General features: G+C 46.1%; 1 protein-coding gene across 1 annotated transcript in view; it reads right to left on the bottom strand.

Moving 5' to 3' along the window:
* Positions 1-3351: 3351 nt before the first annotated feature.
* The window catches only part of LOC143997923 (fucolectin-like), a 54953-nt gene continuing 44261 nt past the window's right edge, over positions 3352-14043 (bottom strand). Inside the window, exons 2-4 of the mRNA XM_077493744.1 lie at positions 12364-12434; positions 11678-11963; positions 3352-5458 (exon numbers count right to left, since the gene is read on the bottom strand). Of these exons, the coding sequence (XP_077349870.1) occupies positions 5296-5458; positions 11678-11963; positions 12364-12433 (519 nt within the window). The 5' untranslated portion in view covers position 12434 and the 3' untranslated portion in view covers positions 3352-5295. The remainder of the gene's footprint in view (positions 5459-11677; positions 11964-12363; positions 12435-14043) is intronic.

Raw genomic sequence — 14043 nt, 5'->3', positions numbered from 1 at the left:
GGGATGGTCAGAACACGCCAAGGTCGGTAACGTAAATCAGAAGCAGAGCACACGACAGGAAACAGGAAGCTAATACACAAAGGTTGATCAGCAGGATAGGCTAGCAGTGCAAAGGTTAATATAGTGTAGTCTGATAGGGGCTAGGGTGGAGCCATTCCAGAGGAAGGAAATAAAAGCAGTCAGGTGAAGCTCGGCTGGTCTCTAGAAATGAACACATGCAGACAGGTAAGGAGAACAACTCTAATGCATAACCATGACATGTAACTGATATTTTGTTTAAAGTCTAAGATTCTCTTCCCCCATTTCCTGTCATTAGGAGAGTAGTCTGTATGTCTGAAGAATACCAGATGTTGAAAAGCTTAGGTGTCCACTCCTTAGCCCTCACCCTTGTGAGAAACAAAAGGGGAGGTGATGTTAATAGGATAAGGGGTGTGTGTATTTCTTTTGGCACGAATTTAGAAGCTTTGAGTTCTTATAACCTAAAAGTTTCCTTGAAGAAGTTCTCATCCAGCCTGCTTGAGGCACAACATACATCTCAGCACACAGACTTTCTTCAGCTACTCTTCAGCATACAAAGGGTTATTCGGCCATTTCTAAAAGCTAAGACAATAGATCACATGGTCTAACTTGTAAGAACTCTTTTCATACCTTTTGAAACGAATGACCAATACTAGAATTTTAATCATTTATGAATCGCCACATTCTTTTATAGCATTGTACTATTTTTGTAAGTATTATTTTTCTACTTTGGTGTGTACAATAAAACACACATTTTGATTTACGCTGACTCAGAACTAATTAAGGAAATTCGTCTCACAATCGTAAGTTTGTCTTATCAACAATATAAGACATTTTTTTACAGGCACTCATAGGCGGCACTGACAGGCAGCACTGATGGGCACTGAAAGGTAGCACTGATAGGCAGTGGTACTGATAGGCAACACTGATGGGCACTCATGCAGTGGCACTGATAGGTGGCACTCAGGGGCACTCATTCGGTGGCACTGATGGTCACTTATGCAGTGGCACTGATAGGCGGCACTCATGGGCACTCATGCAGCGGCACTGATAGGCACTCATGCAGTGGCACTGATAGGCGGCACTCATGTGGAGGCACTCATGGGCACTGATAGGCCGCCGCATGAGTGATGGGCACTGATAGGCGGCACTGATGGGCACTGATGAGGCTGCATTGATGGACACTGGTGAAGCTGAGCTGATTGGCACTGGTGAGGCTGCGCTGATGGGCACTGATGACACTGCATTGATGGGCACTGATCAGGCTGCATTGATGGGCACTGATGAGGCTGCATTGTTGGAAAACGATCAGGCTGCATTGATGGGCACTGGTGAGGCTGCACTGATGGGCACTGGTGACACTGCATTGATGGGCACTGATCAGGCTGCATTGATGGGCACTGATGAGGCTGCATTGATGGACACTGATCAGGCTGCATTGATGGGCACTGGTAAGGCTGCATTGATTGGCACTGGTAAGGCTACACTGATGGGCGCTGGGTGAGGCTGCATTGATGGGCACTGGGTGAGGTTGCGTTGATGGGAACTGGGTGAGGCTGCACTGATGGGCACTGATGAGGGTGCGCTGATGGGCACTGATGAGTATAATACACTCTTTAAATGTGCTTTAAAATGAATGGTTTTCCCTTTTATGAACAAGAAAGTAAAGATGTTATGCGGTTGGGCTGGTATAATATTGCTATGGGGTTGGTATGAAATGATTTCCAGAAATAACGTATATATATCATACAATCATTACATAAACACATACCAGATAGACTGCATATATCATTTGAGAATAATACTCTTAAAAAATAGTTTACGATTTTCCAATAAAATAAAAAAAAGTCTGCTTTTTTAAAAATCTGGTCACCTTACCCTATGTAAACAAGGCAGATCGTCGGTCTAACAGGAGGGAAAGCATGTATTCCTTTCCTTCCCCTAGTAAAAGCACCTCCCACACTGTAGTAAAACACTGGATAGGCACACAGTTAACCCTTTGATCGCCCCTGATGTTAACCCCTTTCTAGCCAGTGTCATTAGTACAGTGACTGCATATATTTTGCACTGATCACTGTATTAGTGTCACTGGTCCCCAAAAAATGTCAGTTAGTGGCAGAATGTCTGCCGCAATATCGCAGTCCTGCTGATCATCATCATTACTAGTAAAAAAATTAAAAAGTAAATAAAAATATCCCATAGCTTGTAGATGCTATAACTTTTGTGTAAACCAATCAATATACGCTTATTGAGATTTTTTTTATCAAAAATATGTAGCTGAATACATATTGGCCTAAATTGATGAAGAAATTCGATTTTTTTACTCAATATGTTTTATAGCAGAAAACAAAAAGATAGTTTTTTTTTTCAAACTTGTCTGTCTTTTTTGTTTATAGCGCAACAAAATAAACCGCAGAGGTGATCAAATACCACCAAAAGAAAGCTCTATTTGTGGGAAAAAAAGGACATAAATTTTATTTGGGTACATCATCACACGACTGCGCAATTGTCAGTAAATATTGCAAAAAATGGCCTGGTCATGAAGGGGGTAAAACTTCCAGGGGCTAAAGTGGTTAATATGAGCTTCAAACAGATATTTAAAAAAAAAAAACACAAAAAACTTTTTTTCACAATTGCATGCTACCTTAACCTCTTCGCATCAAGCGCACGCAAATATGTGGCCTCACGGTGGCTGTGCCTTGGCACCGAATGGCAGCATGTTTGCATGCAAAAGCGCCGATAGCGCTGTGCTGAGAGTGTGTGCCATGTGCTCTCCTGGCACAGTTACTGGTTGCCAATAGAAAGCTCCTATTCGCTGCTTGCGATTGGGAGCTTCCCATCATGTGACCACCGTGATAGCCAATCATGTCGGTCACGTGACCATAAGGCCCCCCCAGAATTTTAAAACTTTTAAAGGGCCATGTGGCTACCTCTGTCCCGGGGGTATTCTGTGGGGTTCAGCTGTCAGTTGGACCTTCAGGGCCTGCTATGTGTATGAGGAGTGTGGGATCAATGGGTTAAAAAGATAGCCCAGCCCAGTAGACAACAGGTTACAGGACATATTGGTACATGCCAGGTAAAACAGTGAAGTTGGAATGGGGGCCTGTTTAAAGTGGGGGTCACTGGCAGTCCATCTGTGGGTTACATTCCTCTATTTTGGTAGCAGATTAAGTAGCACAATCAGTGTTTAAAATCTGAAGCTTTCTCGGATGAGTAATGATACAAGACCCAATTACCTCTTCATACAGTACTGAGCAGATTATGCCGACAGTGGACATAGATTGCAAGCTCTTGGAACCAGCCAGGAATTTTAGCAAAAAAGAACCACATTAATTTCTTTAAACAATACACTTTATTCATAGAACTAGATTGACAGCTCATATGATTAAAACAGCAGGCTTTAGGATTATATTTGTGTTCCAAACAGTTGCACACAATAAGTCCAACTCATTGCTCTCTGCAAACACATTCTATTTATTTGCTTATTTAACATTTTAAAACAACGTTTGATACATTCAGTATGTTTCAGATACGACCCCACACCACCCAACAAAAAGGAAAATTCTGCATTCAGCAAGGCTAAATTTGATAGCACAGGCAAACAGCTGGAGGGATGTCAGGGTAACACAGGCAAAAGGCTGGAGGAGTCTCAGAGCTGGTGCCACAGACAGATTCTTGGGGACACCATTCTGTAATCTTGTAAAATTTTAGCAGTTCAGTCATTTTTTGTAAGGATTTCATGGCTCATAAGTTAGGAGCAACTCACCAAATTAGAAAACGTTGGCCCTTGCAGACCTAAAGCCACAGAAAAATGTAACTTGTTTTAAGACCCAAGGAGGTTGGGGGTGTTGCAGGGAAAGTGGCAAAGCAGAATGTTCACCCAACCAATCAGTGGCTTGACCAATGAACACAGAATTTTTTTCCTTTGCAAAAGAACCCACCTGACTCCTGCCACCACAGGCAGCAGAGAGTCAAGTGCTACTAACAGGTGAGTCTAAATTTGACCACAAATTCTACAGGATGGTTGAATGTGTAAGGATAAACCACATGCCCTTAAACATCTGTGTTGGCCATGAGTTCACTAAACACATGCCTTTGAATATATGGAAGCCTGTTGAGATAAGGAGGAAGGTGAAACAATGAAGACTCCTGGCCTGGCTTGTTAATAGGAAAACATGGGTATTTGGACAACGGTCCCCAATCTATCCATTCCCTATCCCAACAAGGTTACATTTATAAAGAACCTCTAGGTCTGTTGCAGCAAGTTCTGCCCTTTCGGGACAAGTGTAACTGAGATTATGAAAGGAGAATGTGCAAGATGTAAGGGGTGTAAGGGGCACTTATAAGGTTTGACCTTGATTTTTCCCATCGTGGTAGAGCAGTTCCTGTTCTCTTTTTGTCCCAATCAGATAAAAGGGTGTTTGGTCTTGCTAGGTCAAGGTCATTCTATAGAAGTGATATATCTGAAGAGTTTCTTGAGTGAGTCAAGACTATAAGGTGTGGAAAACAACCTCCTATAGTCAGATGGGAAAACATAGATGTGTCATATTTTTCTGGGGCCTTAAAGCAGAACTTCACTCTCTCAATCAACACTGACTATTTTTAATCCTTATGCTGCTAGCATTAGTAAATAGATAGGAAAGTATATCATATTAATTAGTTTTAAACTTTCTTTTTACATTTATTCCATTAATTCCTAGTTTCCATGCCTAGGCAAATGATGCCATACATCCCAGGAGTCTTCAGGGGTGGAGGATGGGCTTTTTCAGCTAAGAACGCCCTCCTGCCTGCATGCCTAAACTAACGGCTGATGGATTCCAGGAAGTAAATGCTACATGAATCATCTGCCCTTACTCAAGATGGCCAAGGCCAGAAAAACTAGGGAGGTGTTTTTAATGCCTAGGCAAATGATGTCATACATCCCAGGAGTCTTCGGGAGAGGAGGATGGGCTTTTTCAGCTAAGAACGCCCTCCTGCCCGAATGCCTAAACTAACGGCTGATGGATTCCAGGAAGTAAATGATACATGAATCATCTGCCCTTTCTCAAGATGGCCAAGGCCAGAAAAACTAGGGAGGGGTTTTTCAAACTGATTTCTCAACAAAATAAAGCAACGGAGACATGGATGTATGGGGGTAGTTTGCTTTCAGTATTAAAAATGAATTAAATCGCGTTTGGTTGAGCAGTGAAGTTCCGCTTTAAGGACATGTTATTTCCTGGATATTTAATTTGATGATCAACTTCAGTATGTTTTCTGTCATGTTCCTCTGAGGTTTCCCTAAAATGCGCAGCACTCGGTCACAGGGTCACCATAGACCTCCACCTCGCACAGGTGCAGGAATTCACTGCGCCCCGGGATCACCACACTGACGTATTGACCCTCCATCTCATCACAGAAGAAAGTCGACGTAGGATTAGTAATTTTAGTGATCTTACCGCACCTGTGGAAGACAAACAAGGACCAGCACAATGATACAGAAAATGGCACTTATTCACCTTTGAGAGATTTACAAAATGGGTTCCTAGTATACATACAGGCTCATCAATTGTTAAGAACTTCTTCAAAGAACCATAAATTTGGCCAGAAATACATCATTTTAGCCACAAGGCAGAGAATTGCTAAATCCTGGGGGCAAGCTCTATCTTTTGGGTTTGCATTACATGCTATATGATCAATGAGAAGCTTAGGGCTATTTTTAAAGATATTCATAATTCAGTGGCGCCCACCCCCCCTCCAAAGCTAGTGATCAAAAAAACAAAAAGTTCCTTTAAGTGTCTGCGGGGGCGCCAGATACACAGGTGTCTACGGGAAGCATGACGTTTCTGCAATCATGTGATTGCAGCTGGGAAACTTGATTGGCTCCCTTTAGCCCTTGTACACACGGTCGGACATTCCGACAACAAAATCCGTCTGATTTTGTCCGACGGATTTTGTCCGAAACTTGTGTTGCATACACACGGTTGGACAAAGTTGTCGGAAAATCCGATCGTACGTAATGTGACAACGTTATTTCGTTACGACGGGACTACGTTCAGGCTAGTAGCCAATAGCTTTGGTCTAGGAATTTGATCTGAACATGCGTGGCACTTTGTTCCTATCGGAATTCTCTACACACAAGATCATGTTGTCGGAAAGTTTTACAGCCCAGCTCTAAAACTTTGTCCGTCAGATATTCCGACGGAAACAGTCCGATGGAGCCCACACACAGTTGGATTATCCGACAACACGGTCCGATCGGACATTTTCCGTCGGAATGTCCGACCGTGTGCACAAGGGCTTAGAGTTTCCCCGGGGCGCAGAGCGATTCCCCCTAACACTCTTACTGTACAATTATTCTTTGTGTGGTGGTTTATGATTTGCGAAGCCATGGAGGATGTAGGGTGGTGCTTTTAGTGGAACCGCTTCACTTCCGGTTTAGCTGGTGAACTTGTCCCCGGTCCCATGGTGGTGGAACACAAAGATTGAGCCTCTCTGAGTCGGCCAGCCATCAGACACTCCTGTACACCTCCCAGCCTGCTGCTGATACTGAGCCCAAAGAACACACAGATTGGACAGTGGAGTGCCCAGGGGCGATCGCTACCTGGCCTGCATACAGGTAGGTGGCCATCCATCCACTGCTCTATCCTGATAAGAGGCAACCCCTGGGCTGGGGGAGGGGGGATGGCTCAGTTCATCCAGAGGGCAGGGGAGACTGTAGCTAGAGGGACTATTTTTCCTATTTCGGCTCATATGCGGATTTACCCTGGCTGCATTTGCCAATAGTGAGATTAAAGTCCCAGCTCTCTCAGTCCCTGTGCTGCTGGAGGAGCAGTGACTCAGCTCACACACTGCCTGCCTCCTTCAGCAAGTAAGTGCTGAGGGAATCAACAACAGAAGAAAGGTTGCAGGCTCAGGGCAATTACAGGGAGCGATACTGTAGGTCCATGCAACGGGCAGCAGTCCATGTCCTCCATCCATCTCCCTGTGACCAGCAGTGCACACAGAGGGATCACTGTGAACACACAGAGAAGTCATGGTACAGTAACTCAATGGTGTGCGCAGCCTATTGCATTACAGTGTGCACCCCTAAGTTCAAACACATGCACCTGGTATATATTATATATATATATACACGTATACATAGTGCCTTGAAAAAGTATTCACACCCCTTGAAATTTTCCACATTTTGTCATGTTACAACTAAGGATGAGCCGAATACCCCCCGGTTTGGTTCGCACCAGAACCTGCGAACAGACCTAAACTTTGTGTGAACTTTAGAACCCTATTAAAGTCTATGGGACTCGAACGTTCAAAATCAAAAGTGCTAATTTTAAAGGCTAATATGCAAGTTATTGTCATAAAAAGTGTTTGGGGACCCAGGTCCTGCCCAATGGGACATGGATCAATGCAAAAAAAGGTTTTAAAAACTGACGTTTTTTCAAAAGCAGTGATTTTAATAATGATTAAAGTGAAACAATAAAAGTGTAATATTCCTTTAAATTTGGTACCTGGGGGGTGTCTATAGTATGCCTGTGAAGGGGCGCATGTTTCCCGTGCTTAGAACTGTCCCTGCACAAAGTGTCATTTCTGCAGGAACAAAAGTCATTTAAAATCACTCACGGCTATAATGAATTATCGGCTCCCCATAATACAGATAACAGTCATTGAAAGTCATTGATAAAAATTTTTTTTTAAAAAGGGTGGGGTTCCCCCAAATTCAATTACCAGGCCCTTTCGGTCTGGTATGGATATTAAGGGGATCCCCACATCAAATTTAAAAAAACAAATGACGTGGGGTTCCCCCCAAATATCCAGAACAGGGGTGGAGAGCACTGGGGGGGGGGGGCGTGGAGAGAACTGGGATGGTGGCTAGAGAAGGATGGGGAGAGCTGGAGAGCAGGGGGGCAGAAAAAACTGTGAGGGGGGGGGGGGGGCTGGAGAGTGTGGTGGGGGAGGAGAGCACTGGGGGCGGGGAGCCAGGGAGCACAAGGAGAACTGGGAGGGGCCAGTAAAAGAAGTTGGATAGGAGGATCGGCAGGGGGGGCCGCATAGAGAGGAAATGAGCTTTCTATATTCCTCCATGCAGCCACTGAATGCTTGATTTTCCTCCTCTCCCTCCTCCAAGCATTCAGCGGCTGCATGGAGGAATATAGAAAAGCGGAACACTGATTCTATCTACTATCACACGAGCCGGTCTGGGGGGGATGGGACCGTGTTAAAGCACCACTGCCAAACACAGACCCTGCCTGCTCTGTGACCCGTAGGAGAGAGGGGAGCACTGCAGCCACAACTCAAAGCGGCCCAAGGGCAGGCGGTCTACCGAGAAATCTCCCGGTAAACTGGTAGGCCAGTCCGGCCCTGGTTGTGAGTCATAGTGGGTGCAAAGTAGTTAAAGTCATTGGGCGCCAGACACTTCTTGAATGCAAAAGAGATTTGTATTTCTCTTAATAGAACTTTAGGAGGGAGAGTTAGGGCCAGGACACCCTTAGGTAGTTGCAAGATTAATTGGCAGACTCCGAGACTTCAATAGATAGACAGCCATGCAGGGAAAGTCATTCAGCAAGACATCACATCTGCATGTGTAGGAATGCTGTCTCCTATGGCAACAGTCTTTAACAGTTCCTAACACAAAGTGTAACAGTTCCTTCCCTTCTACTACAATCACTTCTTGTAGTTTTTCTGCCCACTGAGCTCCCAGTCTCTCACTAGACTAGATTGTTCTCTGCCACTGAATCCCTTGAGCTCCTCCAATCTTCACTGTAGTACCTTCGGGTCACCCCCGCTTCTCTGCTGGGACCCTAGCTTGGCACTCAAGATAACTCTCAAGCTTCACCCCACTGGCGTGCTCAGTCCCTGGTTTGAGACAAGGCTGCTCTGCAAGCGTCACCTCCGCTGGCTGGGTCCCTGGCTAAATACCCACTGAAGTTTCCCGATTCTTCACCGTCCACGGTTGGTGAGAATACTTGCTTCAGTTACTCACTGTGGTCCCTGGTAATAAGGTGGACGGCCCCTTAGTGGCGAATTCCGATCACGACAGGTTTTCTGGATGGCAGAACCGTCATCTCTGGTTGTACTGCAAGCCGCAATCCCAACCCTACGCTGCTCTCTTGGTTCTGGATAGGCCCTCAGAGAGCCTAGCAGCCAGATGTGCCCGGGATAGGCCCAAACTCCAGCCTAGCAGCCCGGGCAATACAACACACGTCCACCCAGACAGCCATCCAGGTGGCACAGAACACTGATCCCCTGACTCCATCCAAATATATAGGCTCACCCAGTAGGCAAAGGGATCCAAGAAAACCCCTGCCCATTGTCTGACATACATCCATAATCTGACCTTGCATTGCCCTTCTCTTATCTAATGCCACCAGGTACCTGACCACCCAGTGGAAGAAGAGAAAAGTGCAGCAGTGCCAGACATGGGAAGAAGTCAGATGATCCCTAAAAATTAGTCTAGGTAGCTACGCCTGGCAGGTAAATTTAGGAGAAACCCTGCCTAAACTCCAGGGTGCTACAGAAAGGGTGTCAGGCAGACAGTCAGTGTGTGGACCCCTAGAGAGGAATGTCCAGATCTGAGACTACACTTGTAAGCTGAAGTTTTACCAACCACCCGACCACCCCACCTGAAAAAGGAGATGCAGCCACTCAGTGCTGTTCAATGGCAAAAATGAAATGGCATGTCACCTTGAATAGGGTGCACCACAAATACCCTGCAAGTGCATGCAATGAACATGGCTGGGGCATTGTGTGTCTGCATTTTGCAATATTGCCCTCTCATTGCTTGACAAACACCACAATAGCCACCCATCCAAATCATCCCTTAAAGTCCTTTTAGCCCTCCTTTCTCCCTTTGCGTTCCCCCTAGAGCAATTTGGTTTCATACATTTCTACAGAGCCAAGTTCCCCTCCTTCATCCCACTGACATACAGTAGATGCCAAATTAGTCCGCCTTGGATTTACACATGTGACGCAGTATGATTATCACAATGATATGATGATGATCATTGAAGGACAGTGAAATGCATCCTTAGGCCCCTATCACACAAAGGGGGCTTCACTTTGCTCAGCGGGGCATCTGTTCACTGATTCCCCACTGATCAGAGCAGAGCGGACGGATGACAGGATCACTCAGTTTATGCAGAGCGGCCACGGATCGAGCCAACTCTGCTTTATGGGTAGTCGGGTGTAAATGGACTCGGCTGCCTGTTTACATTCAACTACCCTCCGATCCGCCAAGACGTGGGAAGACATATCTCCTTCCGTTTTGTTTTTCGGATCACATTTTAGGTAGGCAGATGAGCAGGATCAGGGGTGGTCCCATGAGGTAGGCTATACGGGGGCCCCATGATTTCTAACAGCAGCCCTTCGGCCAGGGCATATTACCGCTTCTAGGGAAGAGTGGATGGGCTTAGTTAGTTCTGAAGTGTTTAGCTGGTGCTGGACTTCAAACCTTCAAGAGGTGTTATCCTGGGACTAATATAGGGCGGTATAGTGGCAGGTTAGGATTGTATAGGGTGGTATAGTGGCAGGTTGGGGTGGTATAGGGCAGGTTGGGGTGGTATAGGGCAAGTTAGGGTGGCATAGGGCATCATGGCCTCCTTAATAATGTCCTTTTGCATTACATAACAGAGAATAGCTTCCTAAATGCTTGTATCTCCCTCAAATGCCAGGGCCCATAGTCAGTAGCCAAGAGGATAGCATTCAGTCCCCTCCAAAAGCCACTGTCCCAGGTGAGTCTGTCACAAAAATCTTTTGTCTGAGGACATACTGGAAACAAAGGTAATATATCACAAAGTATAATAGCAAACTTTGTAGCAGATTACTACTTTTTGTTGCTCTGAAGAAAAAAAATTAGTTGGACCTAGAACATGTTTCAAATCTATCCGACGGACTCAATTCCGACGGACTAAAATCGGGAAAACTGTTTGTCTGTGTGCAGGTCCGACGGACCAAATACGACGCAAAGGAAGCTATTGGCTATTGAACTTCATTATTTAGACCCGTTTACGTCATCACGTTCAAAACAAATGGACTTACAAATGGACTTAGTCCGTTCGTGTGGCAAGTCCGTCGGAACTCCGCCGAAAGTCCGTTGGGAAGACCGTAGGACCTAGTCTGACGGAAAGTCCGGTCGTGTGTACGCAGCATTAGTGTTCTAATGAGAAAAGTTGCAGTGTCTCCATCTCTTTAGAAGTATTTAACTGTTGGGGAGTTTCTCACCAAAATTGAAATTCCCATCATAGGGGATGTCTAAAATTTGACTTGTATCTTTGTACAGAATTCTGGGAAAATTACACAAGCAGGGGGAAACGTAAACATTTTCCAATGCAGTGGAGCTTGTGCCTGTACTGCAAGGATTAAATTGTTTATTTAGATCTAGGGGACATGCACCCCAGCTTCTTCTCCCCAGCACACCAGCGGTCTAAGGCCATGATGTCATCAAACTCTGGCGCAAAGGGACAGTCCACCACCAGACCGCGGGGAAGCACCATTTGTCAGGAAAGCAGAGGATCAGGTAAGTTTTAGCAGGTCAGAAGAAGGTCAATTGTAGGAGGTATACTCAGATACACCTGTCATTGAATTCTAAGTGATCTCAGAAGCATCTCAAACTGAGGCCATCGACATAAGCCCAAAGACCATTGACATAGGTACCCTTACAGTTTGTTGGCCCCGTGGTACTCACGCTGGGTTGTTATTGTCTGGAGAATATCCAATTCGGACCTCAGCACCCATCATCCGTTCCATTGCTCCGTCTGACCGTCCAGTGACTACAACGGCATTTACTTTGTATTTCCGTTTCATGTCTAGCCTCCACCAGGGTGACTGGTCATTATTTGTGTGGGAACAGAAGCCATTATACCAGTTTGTATCTTTCACACTATCAATGGCCTTGTAAGCGTAACCTATAGGCGTAGCGCCATGATAATCGGAGCTCTGTGAGGCTTCCCCAGTTCTGGCGATATTAAAGGCTGAAGTGAGAAAAACAGAAGACACTCAATAATTATACATTTTGGGGTCCCTTGGCTGAACGAATGTGAATGTGACAAAGTCTGGTTGAAGTACTGATTTAAGGTTAAAGTATATAAGGTAAAACTTTTTTTTTTTTTTGTTTTGGATAGAATGGGTGGGTAGTTAGAACCCCTGTCAGGTTGTCTCTGCTATCTGTGTCTCCATTAAGGAGATTCGATCTCCCTTTTTTTCCCGTTTACTGTTATCACCGAGAGTGAAAAAAGATCCCAGATTTAGTGTTGGTATCAGAAATCTTCCAGGAGTTATTTTTATTTACTAGCTTCTGCCATGAGAATGTATTCAGATCCTCCTCCTCAGCTAGTGCACCACAGTTATTATTTATATTTCTATTATTCTTACCTCCAGGTTTAGGTGTGCACCAAGCCAGACCCAAAGAGCCCAGGAAAAGAAAAGCCACCAGAGTCTTCATTCTGGAGGAGACATCAGGACACACAGAGTCAGTTATCATTCTAAAACAGTAAAATAATACAGAAATACATTCGCCTGCAATGAATCGATCAATAGCTTAATAGAACGTTCATAATAAAAACAGTCATTCAAAAATAACTCTAATGCCGCGTACACACGATCAGACTATCCGGCGGACTTAGTCTGGCGGACAAACCGCCAGAAAGTCCACCGGACTTTCCGAACGAGCGGACCTGCCCACACACGACCTGACTTTTCCGGCAGACTATGGCGGGAGTCCGCCGTACTTTTGAAATGAACGGAGTTGCCCACACATGGAGGAAAGTCTGTGAATTTTAAACGTGTCTCCAGGCGAGATTGACACGTCGCTAGCCCCGTCACCTGGTATGGACTTAAAGGGGAAGCCCTACGCCGAAAAAAAACCCCCTAGGTCCATATCAGACCCTTATCCGAGCACGCTACCCTGCCGGTCAGGAAAGGGGTGGGAACGAGCGAGCGCCCCCCCCCCCCCCCCCTCCTGAGCCATACCAGGCCACGTGCCCTCAACATGGGGAGTGCTTAGGGGAAGGGGGGCCGCGCGGCCCCCCCACCCCAAAGCACCTTGTCCCCATGTTGATGAGGACAAGGGCCTCTTCCCGACAACCCTGGCCGTTGGTTGTTGGGGTCTGCGGGCGGAGGGCTTATCGGAATCTGGGAGCCCCCTTATTAAAGATACCGCCCCCCCCCTATGTGAATGAGTATGGGGTACAATGTACCCCTACCCATTCACCTGTGAAAAAAATGTAAATAGAACACAACACACGAGGGTTAAAAATAATTTATTGTACAGCTCCGGGGGTCTTCTTCCATCTTGGGGGGGTCTTCTCGCCAGACTCCTCTGCTATCTTCTGATAGCTCTTTCACTAGGGTTAAAAATAATTTATTGCACAGCTCCGGGGGTCTTCTTCCGTCTTGGGGGGGTCTTCTCGCCGGACTCCTCCGCTATCTTCTGCTAGCTCTTTCACTAGCAGAAGAGCCCAGCTTTCTTCTTCGGTGCCGCCCGGGGGTCTTCTTCCAACTTCGGGGGTCTTGTCCCCCTCTTCGGTGGTCTTGTCCCCCTCTTTGGTTCGTCTTGCCGGGCCTCCGCTTTCTTCCTTTAGCTCTTTTACTAGCAGTGGCCCAGTCTTCTGTCGCCACCGCCGCCTTCTTCTTCCGACTTCGGGGTTCTTGTCCCCCAGTTCGGTTTTTCTTGCCGGGCCTCCAGTCCTTCTCCCAGCTCTTTTACTGGCAGTGGCCCGGTCTTCTGTCGCCGCTGTCTTCGCCGCCTTCTGTTCTTCTGTTCTTCTTCCTAGAGATGTTGACTCGTCGCTGTCTCTGGCCATAATGACAGGAATGTGTTGCGAGGCGACTTATATAGGGACAATGGGCGGGGTCACCGGGTGATGTCCCCGCACATTATTATGTCACAGTCCCAGCATCCTCTGGGACTGTGACATCATAATGGACAGGGACATCACCCGGTGACCCCGCCCATTGTCCCTATATAAGTCGCCACGCAACACGTCCCTGTCATTATGGCCAGAGACAGCATTGAGTCAACATCTCTAGGAATAAGAAGAGAAGAACAGAAGG

This window comes from Lithobates pipiens, unplaced genomic scaffold, assembly GCF_037356315.1.
Source record: "Lithobates pipiens isolate NorthernLeopardFrog02 unplaced genomic scaffold, aLitPip1_a1.2 Scaffold_19, whole genome shotgun sequence".
Taxonomy (NCBI): domain Eukaryota; kingdom Metazoa; phylum Chordata; class Amphibia; order Anura; family Ranidae; genus Lithobates; species Lithobates pipiens.
The sequence above is the reverse complement of the archived record's forward strand: the minus strand, read 5'-3'. Positions and strand labels throughout refer to the sequence as shown.